Source organism: Manis pentadactyla, chromosome 12 (assembly GCF_030020395.1).
Source record: "Manis pentadactyla isolate mManPen7 chromosome 12, mManPen7.hap1, whole genome shotgun sequence".
Classification (NCBI taxonomy): domain Eukaryota; kingdom Metazoa; phylum Chordata; class Mammalia; order Pholidota; family Manidae; genus Manis; species Manis pentadactyla.
The window spans coordinates 55,032,443-55,055,572 of record NC_080030.1 but is presented as its reverse complement, the minus strand read 5'-3'; the positions used below and the strand labels follow the sequence as shown (position 1 = coordinate 55,055,572).

The 23,130-nt window shown below is 39.9% G+C and overlaps 1 protein-coding gene across 5 annotated transcripts in view; it reads left to right on the top strand.

Annotated features, from left to right (window-relative positions):
- The window catches only part of PDE7B (phosphodiesterase 7B), a 294,625-nt gene that overhangs the window by 207,453 nt on the left and 64,042 nt on the right, over positions 1-23,130 (top strand). For all 5 annotated transcript variants that reach the window (XM_036903718.2, XM_036903717.2, XM_057489246.1 and 2 more), the window contains one exon: positions 15,751-15,834. In XM_036903718.2, coding sequence (XP_036759613.1) covers positions 15,751-15,834 — 84 coding nt within the window. The remainder of the gene's footprint in view (positions 1-15,750; positions 15,835-23,130) is intronic.

Here is a 23,130-nt window from a genome sequence, read left to right as displayed (position 1 = left end):
AACAAAAAAGATTGGCACCAGGTAGGTCTTCCCAGAGACTACGGCATTTACAAAGTTCTCCTATTTGAATTTATTTCAAGCAGTCAATAAATAAATGGTTCCATGCTATTAAAAATGGAGAAAAGAGAAGACTACAAACATGTGCTTCTACCTCCTGCAATTTGGTCCATTTCCCCGGCTCCCTTCTCAGAGAAAGATGCAATTGTTCACTTGATGACCCTGGTACCCAGCATATTTTCTTTGGGGCCATCTTTTGAATATTATTTTTGTATAAAGCCAAGTGAATGAATGGGGAAGTTGAAAAACATAATCAGAATGTTATATTGACACTGTTGTAGATTTTCCGAATGCCGAAAAACAAGACATGAATGGAAATGGGTTTGCCAAAGTGAACATTTTATGCATCTTTATATAGGGCATATTCCCAAGTGGGGAAAAAAATGTACTTGGATAAAATAAAATAACAAAATATTTATTGAACATTTTTAATTTACGACATATATTTTCATATTTAGGCAGGACCCTTACCCTCAGGGACCTGCATTCTAAACATGTACTTCTTTGTGTGTGTCTTTTTCTCCCTTCCTTATTTTCTATCTGTAATGCTCAGAATGTACTTTCAGCTCTTTAGTTGGAGCTACAAATGTTCTGCCCAACCACAGGCATATAATCCCCCTGGAACCATCCATCTTTCCAAACTATCTATCTGATTGCTAGGAATTGTGTAGGCCCTCTAAGACACCAAATGAGATTTTTTAAACTAATCCAAAGAGTCCTATATTGACACTAACCTTGAATGACCCAGAAATGATTGTTCTTATGGTAGCATCAATGATACCATCAGGAATAATATCCCTCCATAGGCAAGGTAACGTGGGTCACTTCACACAGCTATGAGAAAGGCTGAGTGTGTGTGTGGAGAAAGAAGCTATGCTGAAAATTCTAGAAAAAAAACAGAAATAAATCTTCGATAAAGGTGGTGATGAATTATTGCTACAGGTATATTACCAATCTAAAGGTCCTCATTTGGGAATTTGGGAAATTTGTGCTTCTAGTTGAAAGGATTACAGGGAGATGAGATGGCTTCACAGAGACAGCATAGTAAAGTTGGTTTTGTATCACTACCTGTATTTTTTTTCAGAACTTGTACTGTGACTTCTGTATACTAAATTATATGAAATGGACCTCTCCTTATTGTGCTTTTAGTCTTGTCAGTCAATATTTTTCAGTAGTAATATGTTGTATTGTTTTGTTATTATTTTGTTACTGATTTTTGTTGACAAAATTCTTCCTCAGCTCTGATTGCCCAGTCCAAGTAAAAATATGTGCCAATCACTCTTCTAAATCTGAGCCAGGCCAAATACAGAGGACCCTGATTTTTGCTTACCATCCAAAGCTTCTCGTGACAATTTATGAAATGTCCAAAGATGATGCACACTGTGAACAGTTGCTTCCTGTGCTATTTGCTGTTGCCTTGCATCTCATCACTACTTTGCGGAACAGTTGTGCTTCGGGGTGTGTTCAGTTACAAAATGGGATACCCATCAGTGGTTCTCAGCAATATGTCCCTATTGAAGTCACCGGGAATTTTGGTAAAAATACCTATGCCCAGACTCACTCCAGACCAATTAAATCAGAATATCCGACTGAAAACAACTGATCCTATATGGTTGTAAAACAATGTAGAGCATTAGTCCAATTTCTTTTACCCTCCCATCCTGGGATGAAGAGGGGAAATCCTGACCAGTTTAAAAATATAATGGAAGAAAAATAAGATAAAACATCCCTCTGAATCATATGACTAGAAGGTTAAATGTGAACAAGAGCTTATCTTTTTCCAGGTCACTGCCATGTCAGTTCAGAGAAATAAAAACACTTCTTTAAATGATGGTCCCCTTCCTCTATTCCAAGTTTCCACGACCCAGATCCCACCCTACCAACCCCTGCCAATGAGCAGTAAGATTCTCTTGATTGGTTCTCCAATTCTGTGAAAAAGCTGACCTCAGGAAGCATATATTCTAATAAATTAAACATATGATAAGCTATGTTTGAGAATTGTTTCCAGGTAGTGTTCACTTAATTGAATAGATCAGAGTTTCCCAACTAGTGTGCTGTGAATAGGCTTCTATGTCTGAGATGTTGAATCCCCTCAGCCTGCAGTGTGGCCAGGGGCAGCCAAGATCCCAGTCTGAAACACTCTCAACTTGCCCAACCAGATGTATTTAACCCAGTGGGGATCAAATATTATTTTCTTTGTGTGTGAAGGAGTGAAACCTGGAGAATTACAAGTGGTAGAATCTTGAGTGGCTGCAATGATAAGCAACCCAGAGGAGCAGTATAGTAGTCGATATAGAAGAAATTACATACTACACATAAATCCATCCACCAGTTACAATTATACGTACAGGAGTAAAGCCATAGGTAGCCACATAAGCAACTAGTACTAAAAAAATTATCTCCCTGGGATCACCTGGGAGCATAAAAATCATTAGCATTACAATTGACCCTTAAACAGAACAGGTTTCAACAATGTGGGTCCATTTATACATGGATTTTTCTTTAACAACTATATTGGAAAGGTTTTCTTGGAGATTTGTGACTTTTTGAAAAACTTTTCTTTTACTTATCTTGCTTTATTATAAGAATATAGTGTATAATCCATATAACATACAAAATATGTTAATTGACTATGTTACTGGTAAGGCTTCCAGTCAACAGTAGGAATTAAGTATTGGCATAGTCAAGGAGTTATATACCTAGAGATTTCAACCACGTGGGATGTTGGTGACCCTAATCCTTTCAATGTTCAAGGGCCATCTCTAAATTATATTGCTCACAATCATAGTCATCCTTAATATAATAATACACAAGTACAATAAATTTAAAATAGGTACTCAATGAACATTTAGAATGAACATTATTTATTTATCATCTCCAAAAGAACTATTTCAATATATTTGATCAGTTTTTCAGTTCCAGTTCTCAAATTCAAACAGATTAAAATCACGAAATTGGGTTCAGACAAGAACTGCTTCTCTGGGTTTAATTATCAGAAGAGGAAAGTGGTGTAGTGCAATTCCCAGAAAAGGGGATCCTGGGCATTGTTAGACTTATGAGATATAGATGTTGCCATCAAAATAAGTTCTAAAAGGCTATATGACTTGATAAGGACAAACAACTCTAAAAGACAAATTTATTATAATGTGTATTCATTCAGTTAATTCAGGCATTGTCTTCCCAATAAGAGCTAAGACAGATTCTTAAGACTCTGGGGTTTGTATACAGGAAATAAAGAAATTGTATTACATTGAAATCACAAAATAGCTCAGTAAGCAAGAATAGAAATGTTACCTAAAGAAGCCAATAAAGATGCACAGGAGGTTCTCAAATGAGTTCAAGTATTTAAAAAATATTAATAACATGCACAAAAGGCAGACATTTTCATCTAACCAAAGAGAAGCACAAGTGTGTGACATGAGCAGGTAAGAAGAATGATTTTAAAAGGATTTATAAAAATGCTTTTTTTAAAGAACAAGGGTGGAAAAACACTAGCCCATGGCCAAGGAAAGTGGCAAGATATAAAGAGCAAAAGTCTGAGAGAAGGCAGTAAAAGTTCAGGGCCCAATTTTTTCTTCCTTCTTATCAAAAAAATGAATTCAAACTAGAAAAGGTACAGCTCTGTTTTTTAAAAGGGTCGGTGTGGAGGGTTAGAATCAAAGCCCTAGAAAGTGAAAAACAGACAAAATGATGACCATTTTGCAAAAATTCAAGTTTCTGGGTCTAGAGAAGTGCAGCCCCAACTGTTTGCAGATATATTTGTTAAATTCCTGTCAGTGATCCTTGTGGAATTAAGGAGAATGGGCAAAGTGTCAAAAATCTAGAAAAAGGCAAAAGCTGCCTGTATTTTACTCATTAAAAGAAAAAACATGAAATGATCTCTGTTTACAAAGTACCTGCACATCAGTTTAGTCCCCAGGTTTAGTGGTCCTGTCGGTGTGAACAAACATGGAGGACTGTGCTCAGAGCACAGCAGAGCTCAGACCGGGCTGGTTAACGGACGGCCCCATCTCTCCTACCAGGAGTTAGGAAGGCAGCATAGCTTTCAGGGGCTGTCTCTGCAGCAGCCAGTGTTTCTTGGGTTTTATCGTTTATCTGCTTCCTAAATAGTCCTTATTCCAAGTAAATTCTTTTTTCTAAGTATGTCCTTTGCAAGGACCAGTTCCATTCATTTTACAGATAAAATGTTCCAGAATACACTTCTCCATAAAACATATATATTTGTATCTTATATACTTATAAAACTGATGAGCAACCTGGGTAAATGAAGTAGGCACGTGGCCATGTGCCATGATCCATCTTCCCCCTCTGAGAAGCCAGGAGAATATTTATTGCTGCTTAGCACCCTTTTATAGAGAGGGCCCTGCCCACATAGGCCTTATAACAGCACCTGCTCTGCTGAGTGATAAAACCACCTGTGGGCAAAGGTCTTGGTGGGGGAGGGGAGAGGGGGTGCACAGCAACAGGCCTTGGTGACTGACTAAACTTGCCGTAGGTAGGACACCAGACAGGACCTGGGCTATAGGAAAAGACAACACATTAATTTGAGGATCTATTAAATGTATGAAGCTCACCAACTGTCTATTCGCAACCCAGCAGCCAGTGTGATCATTTAAAAACATCAGATCATGTCACTGTCTCACTGAAACCTTGTGCCTCCCTGTTTCTCTCTGGGTCCCTAAACTGCACTGCTCCCCTCCAGGCTCAACACCTACTGCCCGTCACCTCTCAGCCCCTCTCTTCCCTCTCTGCTCCAATGTGCTGGCCTCTTCATTATTTCTAGAACATACCAGGCATGTTCCTTGTGGTCTTTTACTTGCTGGTCCCTGAGCCTGAAATGCTCCTCCCAGATGGACTCACGGCTTCTCCCACATTTCATTCAAATCTTTGCACCAAGTCACCTCACAGCAACCTTCCTAGACCCTCCTCAGCTTAAACTGAATCCCCACCCAGGCCACCCCCCATTTCTTTACCCCTTTCTTGCTTTATTTCACCCCGCAGCACCCATACCACATCCCTATAGGCAGTTCATTAGTTGATTTTGTCTATTGTCTGTCTCTCCACACTAGAATCTGAGCCCCATGAGAACAGCCATGTTTTATCTGTTTTGTTCATTGCTGTATTCCCAGGGTCTAGGAAAGGGCCTGGCACATAGTAGGCACTCAGAAACATATTTGAGGAATAAATCAATAAGTATCCAGCTGTTCTATAGCCCAAACAAGAAATTAAAAACAGAGTGGTAGACTTAGTCATGCAGGACAAGAATTCAAGGGGTGATGGTGCTGGCGGAGGGAAGCCAGAGGACCTCTGAGCTCTTTCCAGTACTAAGATTTTGACCTGAGTATTATACACATGCACACACACTCTTACACAAAAGCTTCACATAGAGCAATATTTACCCAATTATTTTCCTCACAACAGTCATCCTAGAAGATATTTGAAAAACATGTTTTGTGGATGAATGTGTTTGGGAAATGCTGTACAATCTCACCTTCGTGTATATTCACAGTAAACATCAATATGTTGAAGCATCTAAAAAGTCTCACATGTATTACTAGGGGTTCTCCAGAGAAATAGAACCTAATACAGATTTTGGTACCAAGAGTGGTTCTAAAAGAACAGAATCTTAAGGACGAAATTTTCTGAATTGGTCCTGGGTTGTCTGGAATTGGCTAATGTCACTTGATTTAAAGATGCTAATTACTCTTCTTCTAGTAGTAAAGAGAGTACTGATTATCTGTGGTGTGATGTAGCCATAGAAATACACAAAATATCAACATTGAATACTCCTAGTCAAGTACTTACAAGAGGCAAGTTTCTCGGGAACAATATGGATGATTATTATGAGCATTTTTGTCAGTCTAACAAGTATAATGAGATTAGCTGTTTGCTCCTAATGTTGCTGGACAAATAGGGGAAGAAAAGGATGAATGAAGGCATTCAGATTTCCAGCTCAGGTGCTGCATAAATGATCTGAGAGCCTCTATGTCTGCTCTGAAAGAGATTAGCATTTCCTGTAGCTGCAGAGCTGAGATTGCTGAAAAACATGTCCAGAATGTCATCCTACTAGTGGCTGAATTACAACACAAATTGAATTCCCGATATTGCAGGTGCTACTGTTAAAGTGAGGACCTTGATTGGGAAGGAATGGAATCCTTATTATTGGAATGGGGGACATAAGGGAAACCGCTGGTGAAGCTGGGGACACTGAACCCCTAAATTCTAATGAGTCTTCTTTGCCAGTAGAAGGAGCTTCTCCACCTGTTATAAAAAAATACTACAGACTGGATGCCTTAAACAACAGAAATTTGTTTCCTCACAGTTCTGAAGGTTAGAACTCCAAGGTCAAGGTGTCAGCAGGTCTGGTTCCTTCTGAGGCCTCCGTCTTTGGCTTGGATAAGGCCACCTTCTCACTGTCTCCTCCCGCGGCCTTCCTCCGTGCTCCTCAGATTGGATTAAGGCCCCCCTTCATGTTAGCTTGATCACCTCTTCAAAGGCCCTATCTCCAAATGCAGTCACATTCTAAGGTTACTGGGCGTTAGGGCTTCAACATATGCATGGGGGGCAGGTGTGCACAATTTAGCCCATAATACTGTAATTTTTTAAGTTTAATTTTGTTAAACCTCTATGTTCTCCATACACACCTGATCATATACCCTTAATTCACAGGTTTAATTACATGGCAAGGAATAAGGTGCCTCACTTTGAACACACTTTAACACTGACCTGGATTTATATAACAATATCAATAGTAATATTGTTTTTACACAATATATAGAATATAAAAATACCACATAGACTTGATATAATATGTAGTATATTATGCTTAATATTTACATAGCAATATCAGCAAAAATTTTCTTAGTTATGAAACTCTTTTCCAAAGTGAATGGCAAAGCACTTTTATCCACATGATTTTATTTGAGTCTTACCTTCTACGAGGTAAACGGGGCAGATATTATCCCCACTGAATGAAATAGAAGATTATATGAAGACTAGAATAGTTAAGGCTTACCAAGATCAAAGAGGTAGTAAATAGCTTTTCCTGCTATTGATTTCTTTACTTTGTGATGCAGTTTTTAATGCATCTCATGCATTTTAATGCAACTATATGATACTCACCCTCCCTTAACAATATGCCAGGGATGGTACCATATGAATTACAGGCACAGGACGTAGAGCCAGTCACCCTGGTTTCAAATCTGCCTTTACCCCAGTGGCCATGTCATCATGCAAAAGTGATTTTAACACCTTTGTCTCCCAGGTATGGTATTGGTAATAGTACTTATCTAAGGGAATTATTGAGAGGATTAAATGAGTTAATTCAGGGAAAGTACTTTAAACATTACTCAGCATAAACTAATGCTCAATAAATGTTAGCTATTACTATAGAAATGTAAGTTGCTGATTTTAATACCAAAATAATATCCTGTAACATGGATATAATATAATCCAGTCAACCATTTCCCTACTGAGCCCAGATTTTGCCATCTCTTTCCCTTCTAAAAAACAATAAATGAACAACACTTAGCAATTAAAAAAATCCCAAGTACCATGTTGACCCAGACACCTGAAATGAAGATCCCCCAGCACCTCCTGGCCCTGAACAGGCTTCAGCAGTGGGTGTGGTGCCCTGATGATCCTTCTGAGGTCAGCAGACTTAGTGTAGAAGTCTCCTAAGAACAGGCTATCTCGTGGGACTTTGAGTATTTCCTGCCCATGATCAGCAACATCTTTTCTTGCAGTATTTTGGCAGATTTGTCCTTGTTCCCGGCCAGAATCAGGAAGTTCAGAAGCACACAAAAACAAAACAATACATTAAAATGCTTCTCTCAAATTATTAAAAGTTCAAAATAACAAGAAATTATTCAGTGATATTGGGACTCAGTATTTTATGTTTTTAATTATATTCCTTCTTTCTGATGCATTCATCCTTTTCTTCCCAAAAATACTTTTGGCAGCAAATTCCATTGGGCTTGTTTTCTTGAAGTATATTCATGTGTAGGAAGTGATTAGGCAGGGTGTCACTCTATTTTGCAAAAATTTACAGGCATTTTCGTGACCTGGACTGTTTTATCCTCTGTGCAATTTCCAAATTATGTTTTGTTGCTCATAGCACTCTTAACAATAGCTACTGTCCTTAAGACCAGCGTGATTTTTTTCCTAAAATTCCCTTCCCTTCATTTCAATGATCCCAGTTAGATGAACTGTAAGCCACCACTATGAAGTGTTTTTGAAATTTTATCATTTAACATCCATCTTTCTACTTGTCAATTAAGATCCAATTTCCCAACTCCCTGTGATATCCAAATGACTCTGCTTCTATTTCTCACTACAGTCACTCAACAAATCCAGTGGACTTTTTTCAGCATCATTTCACTTACTCTTTCAGCACGATCCATCCGAAAATCATTCCCTCCCTCGTGAATTACTGTCTTCCATGAAACAACAACCTTCTGGATTTCCTCCCGCTTCCTTATCTGCCCCTTCTCCCTCATGACCATGTGACATATGATCAACCAGAATACTTTTCAGTGTGAAAGGGGTGCTATTACTAATTACACCAGGCCAGAAACCAGCATAAATCAAGACTTTCCAGGGAAAATTGAGACTTACGTTCACCTTCAATTAACTCTCGCTCATTCACCAGACCTCAGATCAAATGTCGCCTCCTCAGGGAAGCCCATAACAACCTCCCTGGCAAGGTGAGATCCATTATAACTACTTAACACAATGTGCCTCTCTTTCATTCCACTGTCCAAAGTTGCGGCTTTATGTCTATGCACGTGACTGCTCTGGGGTGTCCCCTCCAGGAGATCGTGAACTCCGTGAGGCCAAGACTGCTCCCAAGGTTCTTCGCCACTGAACTGCTTATCAAAAATACCATATATCATAAACATTATTTAGATTAAATATCTTTTATCAGATGAAAGACATGAAATAACTCCTTCTTGAGAATTCGTTTTTTCTCTGATTGGCACAACCAACCATCCAGTTACAGAAGACAGAAATCTGGGAGTCATCCTTGACACCCCCTCTTCCTCGCCCCAGCATTCAATTCCTCCGCAAGCCCATTTTCTTTGTTGCCTCCTCTCTCTCCTCTTCCTTCTCTCTCTTTGCCTTCCTCTTCTCTCTCTCTCTCCTCTCCCACCCTTCTGACCTTGTACATGTATATATATTGTTTCCAGAAAGCTAACACACGCATCAGATACAAAGGGCATTTCTTCCTTTAACAAGTGGTTTCTAAAACTAGCATTGCTCATTTAAATTGCTTGCCTGTAGGAAATTTGCTTATTGGAGACCTGGTGTAAGACTCTAAATCACACTCCCAGCCATAGTTCTAAAATGTGAAGGACTTTTAAATGTAAAAAAGTGTATTTAATTTAAAAAGTGAACATTAAATAATTCTCTTTCAGTTCTACCAACTGAGACAATCCAGAGGACTGATAGGAAGCCATCTGAGATAACAGAACTTCCAAGTTACTTATCCATATAAAGTTATAACGCCTCACAACAGTTCTGAAAGAGGGATCCAGACCCGAATACCCCAGTTAGACTCCCTCCAGCTTACACCACATCTGCTCATTTCCGTGGCTGTCTTCTAGATTATTCTTTGAGTACCAAGATGATATCTTATGACCTTCGTACTTTCCTTTTCCTCACCTACTTCCCAACACTTTGTATAATGTTTTGCATATTTGTAAACATGAACTGCATTAGCCTAGGCTCCCGTCAGGGTCTGCCCCAGAATGGGCCCCTTTGCTGATCCATTTACTCAAAAGTGCTCCTGGCCTGCAAGATGCCTAGCTCTCCACCTGAACCTGGACTCCCTGTGGTCAACCCTGCGCCTTCAGTGACTCATGGGTTCCCATGTCACATGACAGATGCCCTTGTCATGCTGGGCTTCTCATGCTCCCGGGAAGAAGCACCAGGATAAACATTTGGCTTTCCTCGGGACACAGCTTTGTGCTCACTTTTATCACCCTGGCCTGCCCAGCAGAGACAGGAGAAACAGCCCAGGGAAATCAAACAGAGCTGTGAAGAGCATCGTGGTGATCGTGCCAGCCCCTGCCCTGGAGGGTGGAGATGCGGGGCCTGGGCAGCCGTGGGGTCCAGGGCCAGGGCTCCCGAGGCCGCTGGCTTCTCATGTAAGTGTAATCGTTTCCTAGCCCTTCATGTTCCTCAGTGCAGTGGGGAAGAGAGGCACCTCAGGAGGACTGTTACAGTAGCTGAACCAGCCCATTCGTGTACGGTCCTTAAAAGTGTTGCTTAGAAATCCTCCTAAATACTGACTGTCATGCTATCATGGAGGAGGGGAGATGGGGTGGCAGGAGTCTCAGAAGATAGTCACGGGTAACAAAATAAGAATAAGAGCTACTGCTTTTTGAGTGTCTACCATGTGTCAAGCCTTATGTGTGTGGTGGTGGTGGTGGTGGTGGTGGCGGGGGAGTGGGGGAAGGGCAGTTTGTTAAATATATATATATATATATAATTTATTTTAAAACAACCTTTGCTTTTGCTTTGGTGATGTTCTGGAGATAAACTGCATTATCCCAGAAAGGAGTGAATAATGTGCAAGCTTACATTGAGGACGTAGATCACATATTCCCTAAAATGACTCCTCAGATTATTCCCCTTACACAGAATCTTTGTAAGAAGTCATGTTCTTCGTGTTCTTTTAAGTTTTTTCGTAGCTTTTGGGAATTCTCTTTGGGCATTCCTGCTGTTTCTTGCTCAATATCTTTTTTTTATTAGACTCCTGGTGATTCGAACTTTTTTCTCATTTTCCCTCTGTAAAACCATGAAGCTGAAGAATGTCTAGACTGAGTTAAAATCTACCTTACCTGCTTTAGAAAATAAAGGCACTGTCCTTTATATATTCATTTTTATATATTCAAGTCCCAAAGTGCACTTTTATCACAAAGTATTTAATAATTCTAAGCTAAGGTTGCAAAGCCATACATCCAGTTATGGTTTGGGCACTCTAACTTGGTGACATTTCCCTTTACTCTGATTCTGATATAGAGCAAGGTTTTTAAAAAAAGAAAGAACTTTTTTTTCACATGCAAGAAAAACTTTACGTTTTTTGCTTTTGCCAAAAGTGTTGTTTCTGGATAACTAATTCTTGGTTTGTCTCTTTGCTACACACAAAGCTCTCTCAGGGACTGCCCAGGAATACACAATCAGGGCAACAGATCAATGCACAGGAAGCCTCTTGCTCAGGCGGTTCAACACATAGTCCTTAGGGACCAGACAGGCCCAGCCTCACTTAAGAAAGTAGAGCAGAAAACTGAAGCTCCATATGGTAAATTTGCTCTAATCAGCTATCTTGGATCTCATGTAAAAGCTCCTAGCACTCCGAGCAATCACCTCCGCGGGAGCTAAGCTGGCTGCCTATACTATCCCATAAATCTATGGAGTGATTAAATTGTGCAACCTTCCTCCTCTTTGTTTTGCCAGATAAACCTCTTAGGAGAAATAATTCAGGCTGCTAACTGAGAGTAGTCACCTGAAAGTTTTGAAGCCGCCAGCTGGAGCGGTTTGGCATGCAGAAGTTCCCGTCTCAGGTTTGGGGATCTGGGTTCTCTCTGCCTTCATTTTGCAAGTTTGCAGCCGTAACTTGAATTAGGAATGTCTGAGGAAGCGCAAAGGAATACCTTTCACCAGAACTTCTGCTCTCTCACCACAATGGGCTGCCCCACGATCACCTCCCAGACTAGTCTCTCATCTTCCTCAGTCATAGGAACATCCCTGCTATGAATCTCTGTGCCCTGTTCCCTGTAGCTGCTCTCATCTTCTCCATTCTTCTCAGATGTACTAGGAGCAGTAGCTACTGCTCTGTCCCTTTCCTGCCCCTGCTCCCCACCCTGAAATGACCTTGACACCATGACTGGGGCTAGAGTCTGGTTCTTGTCATGTGGCCCGTGCCTCAGCCACTGTAAGTTGTCATCGCTGACAGAGTCTCCACCACCTTCGCCAGTTACATAAGAGGCCACATAGTGTCTGCTCCCCAGCGCAAGCTTTTATTAAACAGAGACAGCCCCGCAGGCCAAGTGGGCAAGAGGTCCCTCCCGGAACCACATCCCCCGGGAGGGAGAGTGGCTGTCTCCACGTCTTGGCTCCCGGAGCCGCTCAGCTCAGCTCTCGGCCTGTGTGTTTGCAGCCTTAAATGCCCGAGGACGACATGTTATGTTTTCAGCCTGAAGGGGCAAAAGAGAAGCAGCCCTTTCAAAATAAGAATTTCCCTGCTGTTTGTTTCATTTTGGAACACAATAAGAACAGACCGAGGACACGACTCTGAGCTGTCAACACTTCCTACCCTGCTTCCACAGCACCTTTCATTTGCCAGAAAAAAAGTTGCTTAAGTGAAGCAAGGGCCTAATGAATAGTCAAAATAATTGTTTAGCTTGGATATAAGGCCTTAGGTAAATAGATGATCGCCTGAGACCAGGGGCCAGGAAAAGCAGTTCAAAAGGACGCCACTTGTTCTGTTCCTCGGACATCAGCCCAGTGGGCTCTGCTACTACAGAGACTGTTGTTACTGAATTATTTCTCTCTTCCCATGAGCATATTGAAGCAGTTTAGTATCAGAAGGGGTCATGAAAGCAGAAGAAGGAAAGAACTTTCTATATTAGAAATACATAAATTAAAATATAATTATTTGATACATATTACTGTATTGTAATATTATATTAGAATATATTAGAATATTATATTAGAATAGATAACTGTATTGTAATATTATATTATAATATACTGTTTAAATATAATAATTAATATACATTTTTAAAATACATTAAAATTAATGTTTTTAAATTAACCACAACAGAGTCTTGGGTAAATAGTATCCTCAAAACACAGAATGTTAGGTTTGTTTATATTTAACTTTTATGTTGAAAAACTTCCAACGCTCCTTGCTAGCCCATTTACAATTGCCCTGCCTCCTGCTTTACTGTTATTTTAAACATGATGAAATCCTTCCTTAAAGGCCATCATTAGGTGTATCAGTAACGTACTAGCAAGACTGTACTTGTAGTAACAGACTGAATGAGACTGAAAAGGAACATTTCAGGTAGGGGTTTTGTAATTTGTTGTTATTAGTGTTGATTTGTGTTGTCTCTTTTTCCCAAAAGTGTAGTGACATCATGAAAAGTCTACTTAATTAGGAGCTTGAATAAATCAGCTGCCAGGTAATTTCAGTTCTGCTGAATATTTTAAATAATTGCTTTCCATGTCTTACTTGAGAGTAATAGATGCCTTGCTGATCCAGAACAGGATTGGTTGTCTTATTCATACAGCCCAGTTCCACTGGACTACTATTCAAATAAAGAATATCTATCTGGTTGAATCTTGAATTCATGAAAGGGGTGGATTCCCTTGGTAGTCAGTTTCCAGGAATCATGATGAATGTACATTTGGTTTGTTGGCAAATAGCAATCAAAGCATACATTGGGCAATAAAAAATGAATGCTTAGCTGTTTGCACAATTTTTTACCCTGATAATATAGAAGAGTGGTTATGAACGTGGGGTTTAGAACCAGTTCTGAATTTGAGCACAAGCTCCACACTCAAGAGCTCTATGAGCTCAGACAAGTCATCAAATATCCACTGGCTTTAGTTCTGATCTGTAAAATGGTCTAATAATAATAAAACCTACTTTATTGGGTTGTTGGGTAGATGATATGAGATGATGGCATGCAAAATACTCAGCACAGTGTAAGTGTTCAATAAATGGTAATTGTCATGTTATTTTCATGCCCCTTATCATTTCCTCATAACAACCCTGTGAAGTAGACAAACTGTTGTACTTATGCTAATTAATTTAAGTATTAGAAAACTGGACCTAGAAGTGGTTATTGATTTGCCCAAGGTCACTCAAGATGGTGAAATGCTGATCCTTTCAGGAACAGAGCCCCCTAATTACTGGTGTATCGCCCTCCCTTTACCCATTCTGCATGTGGCACTGTCTACTGAGTATTTGTCTAAATCTAAAGTCTCCTCTGTCTTAGACCCTCAAATGGATAAAAGGAATAGATTCTGGCAGAGGGTTTAAAACCTATACTGATATAATACAGAACTTTTCTTGGAAATTGGTGGCCTCAGAATGACAAAGGAGGAACTCTTTGTTAATACTGAGCAGAAAATGCTAGTGAAGAAGTGATTTCCAGTCGGTGAGCCTAAAACCCCTAGGAGCTCAGCTCAAAGGGTGGCATCTCATCTCTGCCTAGGTCTGGAAGTGTGCATCTATCTTACTCTCATTCATAACACATCAATCATTTAAAGACAGTGCTGAATTTGTTACATCATTTTAACCTGCTGTATTTTCTCAGTGACTACTAAAAGTACAACTTGATCATGTGTGTGTGTTGGGCAGTAGGGGGAGGGTCTGTAAATAAAAAAAAATAAAACTAGGTGTGCACACTCCATAAGATGAGAAACCAATGGTATTGGAGATCGTGTTCTGCCACTGCAGTTTAACAACCTGGATTTAAGGACTAGCCCTGCTCATCATAAGCTAAAAGCACCATAAACTTGGGCAGTCAATTTAAGTTGATAGATACCTACTGAGTGCGTTTGAGGGGAGAGTAACAATCCTTCTCTTCTCTGTGCCTCTATTTTCTCCCCTATAGAGGAGAATGACAGTGACTGTCGTCACAAGGCTATTGTGAGGATCCAATGAGATAAACAAAAAACTAAATATACTGTGATGGTTGTGAAAGCGCTTTGCAAACTCTAAAGAGTCATAAACATAGGGCGTTCAAGACAACTGCCAAGCAGAGGAAAACTCTTCAAACGTTTCCAGTGGCGTTCTTGTAACTACTGACCATCTACACCCATGAACCTACCAAATGCTAACAGCATTCCCTGCTTTAAAGTCAGATTGTATTCATATTTTTAACTGTACTTCTCCATCTCTTCCCTCCTCCTTCCACTTCACTTTATTACATAAACTGTAACACTCCTAAATATCAATCTGACACCACACATCAGATTACACAGAGCAATAAAGGAGGCACCAACATAAAACTTGAGACTAGCTCAGAGGTTCACAAATTAAAGACCAAGAATACCCATCTGCAAGGGGTATTTTAAACACTGTCATTGTCCGGGGTACAGCTGATGGGATCTCACTCAGGCCCTGTTACACCCATATGTCCAAGGGTGTCTAAGTGTCTGCATGGAGTGTCTGGAGCAAGGCTGGCCTTCACTGAGCAGATCCTAAAGCAGATCAATGATACAATTGAGGAACAAAGAAGGTGGACACCCATCAGAAAACAATTGTGCTGGAACCAAGAGAAATAACCCTGTGGGCAATTAAACCTTCTAATAAGAATAGCAGCTATAATCCCAGCACCCCATTTGCCCTTCCAGATTAAGCTGCTTCATCTTCCCAGACCTAGAAAATATGAAAATACTCTGGAAACTGTACATGAATGAAGTTGTCACAGACCATCTTCCAGGCAAATGCGAGAGCGCCGCTAGGTTTGTGAGCGTTTTGCCAAGCTCATTACGCTCGGCATTCATTAAATATCTCTTCCCATGCAGGCTTTCTTAAGCAAGGTGAAAGGAAGTCATTTTTCTCCTGACATTTGGTGTTGGTTCCAGTGACATAAGTGGGTAAGAGGATTTGCAGAGGAAAAGTTTATACACTTGGCAACATTTTCAAACATTTGTTTGAATTTTGTTTTCTAGGAGATGTACGACTAAGGGGTCAGACGGGGGTTCCTGCTGAACGCCGTGGCTCCTACCCATTCATTGACTTCCGCCTACTTAACAGTGAGTAATCGGGTGTACCTGGAAAGGAACAAACGTTTTCTTAAATAAAGAAAAATTCTCACTTCCCTCTGAACTTCAAAACCCTCGGAGGTCTGCCTTCCTTCCTGCAACTGTCCCCTCCCCACCAAAACTTAACCCTTTGTCATTAGATTCCTCGCTAGGGAAGCAACCCTAGCCCTACCTCTTAGAGCTTTAGTGAAGATCTAATGAGATCATGTCAGCTCTACAAGAGTAAATCTTAAGAACTGTGAGGCCCTATACAAGGAAGCTTTTTCCTTTCATTATCCAGCATGTTCTTGCCACCTTCAGGCAGAAGTGGACTAAATGAGATTCTATTTTATTTCTAAAACCCCACAGGGAAACCTATTCACAGTCATCCTCAGTAACTAACCATTATCTAATTCTCCCATCTTTGTCTAACCTAAGTCTCTGAGATCCACGTTTGCATTTCTCATAAAACTCTTCACCATGGCAGAGTCCTCATAGTGTGCATTTGCTTCCTCCTTCAGTATGATTCCTCGGAAGTTCATTTGTTTCTGATTTCTACCTTTCCCTTTCATGTACTACTCCTCATTTGTAGTTTTGCTCAACCACTCATTCACAATTCTTTTAATCTCAAGTTCCTTTGGAAGACCAAAGTAGTCACCCCACCAGATTTCATGTCTTCTATCAACATCCTTTACTTTGGACTTGGAGATGAGGAGCAGGGGAACAAAATAGATAAATTCCATGATTTGCAACAAGGTTTTCAGTGATGGGTTCTCATAACACTTTCCATCTATAAATTTCAAAGTGCTGATTGCAGCCACAGAGTGTTACTTTCCTACTAGAAGAAATTGGAACTTGGTATTTCTGGTCCTTAGATCCTCGAAAGGCCAATAGGAGATGGACATGCTTGTATGTCTCCTGGCTTATTAAACTCCCATATCAGCATACAATATCTGCTTTCTCAACTCTTTCAGGGACACCAAGACTTGGAGAGATGTTTCCATACTACAGACAACCTCCCCAACCCAGCCTCCCAAAAACATACTCAGAAGACAAAGTTGAGACTCTAGACCAATGCACTATTAGACACAGCTTGTGGGAACCTCTGATGGTATCCTTTACTTCTCCTTAGGACCCTGAATGGGCTGTTCCAGCCACGATGGATGTCACCCCTTTGACAGTCTCTAGACTGTATTGATTTCTAGTTCCCAGGTATATATGGTTCACCAAGCAAGGTAGGGATAAGGAAGGGTCCCAGTTAGCTCACTGTCTTCACAGAGAGCAGGATTCGCCAGTGCCATGACACACTGATGTCAGAGGGAGAAAATAACCAAAAAGTTTCTTTTCAATAATAGATGAGATGTCATATCAGGGTTGCTAGTATAAGACATGAACAATAGGAATGGCAAGGAAAATAAGAAAGACTTCTCTTTATAATTCCAAGGTTCCAAATGATGTAATCTTTAAATATATATATATCCTAGTGTTAATAGGCAACATCAGATGCTAATGTGGGCTATCTTTGCAGGTGGGATTATGGAATATTTCACTGTCTGCATCAGAGATTTCTATAACACTTGAATGTTTTTTACAGTTAATTTGTTTAACTTTTGTAAGCTAAAGAATATATATATAAAATTTTAGACAGAAACTCAAGGCAGATAATACTTCACTGTCATATTATTCACATATAATAAATCCTATACAAGCAGTTTTCATCCTATCACCCCTTTGCTGTAGATCCACCAGGAACTTTCTAGTGCCCAGACTCAACCCCAGCCTCCTTTCCCTGGCCTGGGCTGCTCTTGGCCCCCTCCCATCCCTCTCTCACCCCTCCTGTTGCTCATGACCTGTCCCCACTGAGTCACGGTGTTGGCCACCCATCCTGAAATCCCTTTCTCCTCTGCCCAGCACTGTACTCTGGAAAACTCTCAGTCACATCTCTTTATAGTCACACATGCTAAAGCAATATTAATTTACCTTCATTATATTTTATACAGTGGTCTCATGTTTTTATAAAGCTGTATTTTATACAGTTTAATAAGTAGTCTCAAATTTTTCTCCTGTATACAACACATCCGTACATAGATGGCAAGATCCTAAAGAACATTTTCTTTTTAGATACTGACCTCTTGGTAACTATTGTTAACTTACCAATTAAATTAATGGGTCCTCTCAGAAATACTATATTAAATAACGGTAATGTCAGTCATTCCCTATGTTTAACTGATGAGTTTCAGATAGGACTTTGTGGTACCAGCCATTCCACTGCCTACTGCCCTGTATACTTTGTTACTGAGTTGAAATTGGAACCAATAACCTTACTATAACCACTCTCCACAATTTCCTAATGCAATCTGTAATTAAAGTAGCTTGTCACCAGGTAGCAGCAGATATGTGGATATCTGTGTTACATACAGTCGCTTAAAGTATCATATAAATAACATATTTACTAGTACTTTATATAAAGTCTATTCAATTCTCTTTCATCTCATCCATGTTTCTGTGGTTTATCTGAGCTGTTAGTGTTTACTCTGCCTAAAGGGAAACATTTTAAATGTAACTATAAAGAAAATTTTTAATAATCCCCTACAGAACATTTCAGAGCTTCCTCCTAAAACTTTTATTGTTAACAACTGATTCCAGTGCTACACAATAAGTGCCAGACTAGTTTAAAGTGATTTTTTATATCACTTACCTGAATTTTGAGTCAATTTTTTCCAATATAGACAGAGACTCAAGATTTCATTTTCCTCAGGGACTTGGAGTTTTGCTCTGTCCCCCAAGATAGAATCTAATCTTGAATTTTTTTTTTTTTTTGCCATTTATAGGAAAAACCAAATCACCATAGCCTCTATTCCCTGTACCTGCCTCCCTGAAGCCTTCCTTCTAAAATACCTAGTGAAACCCACATGGCTGCCATTCGCTGTCAAAAGCATCCCCAGACGTTTACCCTCTGCCACCCATCTCAACATATGTCACGAAGGGCTGGAACATGCATAACACAAATGCAGATGAAACAGTCAGGCCCGCTTCACTTCTCCATTGTCCCGTTAAGCCACAGCCCCAACCTATCAGAGCAGAACACGGGTTGTCAGAATTAACATCTGAAATAACTTCCCTTCTGTCAGAACAAAGGTTCTAGATGTTGCAACAGATAACCAGAACAGGGGCGGGCAAACCCCACCATGCGCCCCATCATGCTCCCGCCCCTGCCTGCTTTGTAATTAAGATATCATTGGAACCCAGCCAGGCCCATTCATTTTTATATCGCCTACAGCTGCTTTCACACAACAGCGACCATATGACCCACAAAGCCAAAACATGATCTTTCATAGAAAAAAGTTACCAACCCCTAAGTTAGATTTTTGAACAAAGTTAAAAGGGTTTATGGCACTTCCATAGGCACATTCAGTCCAATCTGTTTTCTTTTGTTTATGTCAGTTTGTCATTTTGTCATTTTAAATAGACTATACAGAAAAATTTTAATAAACCTCTGAAGAACATTTTTGATTTCCTCCTAAAAATTTTATTTTTACCAACTGATTCCAATACTACACAGTAAGTACTAGACAAGTTTAAAGTGATTTTTATACCATTTACCTGAATTTTGAGTTGATTTTTTCCAATATAGGCAGAGATTTCAATTCCCAGTGCCATCACTTTACTTCCAAAAATGGATTCACATTGACAAAATTTACACAAGACAGAAGTATAAACAGAAGGGGAATCTCTCTTGTTGATCCAGATTTTCAATTCCACAATTATCATTTTTAATTGCACAAATATACTTCTGGAAGAGGTATACTTGTCCCCTTATTTTTTGAGGGCATAGTACTACCTGCCCATGTACTTACTGTCTACGTGTAAGATGACAATTTATATCTGGTTTACCTGGCATAGTCCTAATTTGCATCAGGCATACTTATTAATAATGCCATCTTTCACTCCCAAAATATTCTGGTTTATACAATAAATTATTAAGGTCAACAGATTGTTTAGCTTTTCTCACAAGAGTTATTTTAAGACAACACCTCTCAGATGTCACCTGCAATCCAGGAATAAAGACCAGAAAATCCTCCTCAAAAGAGATCCATCCAGATCCATCCATTTTTCTATTGAGGAATATGAGTAAGATAAAGTTACTTATTAATAGCCAGTTTCATTTACAGTTTATATTTTATAAAATTTAGAAGAGAGGCATCTGTATGAATTTCTAGAAGGTTCTCTGGATATGTAGCAGGAGACTATGGCAGCACCATTGTGCAGGGCATGGGAATCATAGATCTTTAAAGAGGAGTTATCTTTGCACCTAAGCATGGAGTAGCACGTCTGAGTGACAGAAAAGAGTGGCAACTATTTTCATTCCATATAAGGTACTAAAACAAAGGAGGAAGGCAGTAGGGATGGGAATGGAATGGCTCTATTATCCCAATGCTGATTTCCTATCGATTTATTTCATTTACTAACTTTGGGGGGAAACGAGAGTGGAGATAATGCAGAGAAAAGCATTCATAGAAACATGCCGCCACAGAGGTAAATGTCGCAGAAGCAATTACAATTTTCCGCTGAGCAGGTGGCTGCAGCAGCCCCTTCTGCATCTCTGTCTCCTGGTTTCATGTAATCAGTAGCCTGAGTAGATAATGACTAGGTGGAGATGTTCCTATGGCAACCATTTCAGAGCAACACAATGTGATTTCCACAGTTGCTCCGCAAAGGGAGTAACGTACAAGGCAAACATTCCCAGTGAAGACGGAGCTTTAGGAAAGGAGGCAGCTTCAGCTGAGGGTTTTAGGGTGCCAAATCCCAGAGAGTCTGGAGCTCCAGACCCGCCCCTGGGCTTTCCAGTAGCAGGTTCATTGGCTCTCTGACTTTTCCCGTCGGTTAATTTGCTAATCTTGATCTTTAAAGTTCTGTTCCTCCAGATCTGCCTCTCCAGGTGAGGCCATTTTAGCTGCACAAGCAGAGGTAATTTTAGAGAGCTTCAAAAATATTTGCCTTTGCTTATGATTTTTGAAATAGAGCTAATACATACAGACATATATATATATATGTATATATGTATTTATAATATAGATTAACATTTTTATGAAGAAGTGACCCAGAGACTCAAATGCCTTTTTAAAAGCTGCCATCTAAAACACATTATACCCTGCAGAAATATAAAATACATTTACAGAAGACTGTCAGCCAGCATGTTACAAGCCATCTGGTGCTAAAAGATACCCCTATCTTAGAGATGGAGGGACAGTTTGCTTACAAAATCCATTTTCTGAGAGAATGCATTGTAGATGGTGACATCCTTTCAGTAATTTTCTTAAAGACAACTTTTAGTGTTACCTATGAGAACCACACAAAATGTAAAGAACCTAATCTAAAATGTTACAGGGTGAGCTGTTAAGTTTAAGGGCAACTAGTAGACAAATAAGTCCTAGAGATCTAATGCACAGAATAGTAATTATAGTCAACATACCATATTATAAACTTCAGAGTTGCTAAGAGACTACATCTTAATTGTTCTCACCATAAAAATTAAGTGATAATTATGTGACCTGATAGAGTTGTTAGCTAACAGTATGGTGGTAATTATATTGCAATACATAAATGTTTCAAATCTACACTTTGTATACCCTAAACTTACATAATGCTCTACGTCAATTATATCTCAATTAAAATTTTTTAAAAAGGAAAAAGGGGAAGTAAACTAAAAGCATCCTTTTAAAAAAAAAAAAAAAGAATTCATGCTAAGAGAGTAATATACTGCCCCAAAATCCAGATCCCCAGCCCTGTGCTCCCCAAGCAGACAAGGGAGGCTCCAGTTGGGACTAAGACCCAATGTAGCACCACCCACAGTTTCAAAGTCCAATATTTGCCCTCTTCTAGAAGAAAGGCAAGACACCGTTTGTGGTAGTGGTTCCTTTCTGACTCAACTAGATCTTGCTCCATGATGTGCTCCCAGGGTTTCTGGCTGCAAGCTTCCCAGCACTTCAGATAATGGAAGTGCCAGTGCATTAGCGTGGTAAGCCACTGATATGCCACTGCGTTGCAGAAGACAGAGTCAATGTCCTCACTGTTTCACTCACTCCCTGTCATTACTCATCAATGACCATCAACAGAGTACCTCCTGGGCAGGCAGTGACCTGGTGCTGCAGATACAAAGATGAATGAGACATAGCCACCGCTTTTGAGGAATTTACAGAGACATAAGCATTTATACTTTGATGGGATGTGATACTTCCAATAATACATGCAGGTATCATAAGAGTATACATAATATGAGAAACATGTGTGTGTATACAGGATTCAGAGAAGAGTGTGATTAACTTTGGGGAAGTTGGAGGAAGGAAAAATTAAGTTGATCTTGGGTAATTAGGGAAGGCTTTCTGGAGGAATTAAAAATGAACAGTTACTGAAGCAACAATGAGGCAAAGGAGGGCTATGTGCCAAGACCAGCTTGTAGGGCCATTCTCAAAAATGCTTCAAGACCTAAGAAACCAAGAAAAGGGTCATCAACAATTCCACTCTGCTAGTTATAAATTTATTTGGAACATGAGTCATTTAAGTAGGAGCCAAACAGAGAAGTCAGGAGAGATCATTCAATATACTTGACTTTCTAGGGAAAGCCATATCCCCTATTCAAGAAGAAACAAGTGTTCACATTCTAAAGCTAGAACTGAAAACAGCCATTGCCTTCTGCTAGCCTGGTTGACATTGTTTAATGGATTTATTTTTTATCTGAGTGATGAAAAATAGAAAATTGAACCAGGGAACCCAGTATTTCTCTGGGTTATCATTTCTTCATTTAACAAATACAGCACCCACTCTATGCCAAGCAGTCTATGAGGCTAAGGTGCCTGAGCCAAGCCAATAATCACAGGCTGAGACAGCCTTTTACAGGACAGCTAGCTCCTGTCTCAAACAGCAGTGGGACTAGAGTCTGCCAGAGATCAAATAGAAATATCTGAACAATTCATTTCAAGTCAACAAGGACAGAGGGGTAACAGTGTAGCACCTACTACATCCTATCTCTGGGCTGAGGACTCTGAGTGCTCGAAAGGAAAGTTGGAGATAGTCCTCTCTTCTCAAAGACCTAACAACCTCATGACACAGACAAGACAAACACACATACAAAGAGCCATACATACATACCCAGACCCATACAAAGAGCGCGAATATCTAGTTTTAAAATAATTGACACAAACAATAAATCAGAGCAAGAAAAGGCAGAGATCACTGAAGTGCGCTGAGTAGGAGAAAGGGGCTTTCTGGTCTTGTGCTGAACCCTGAAAGATAGAGTGTTGACTGGTT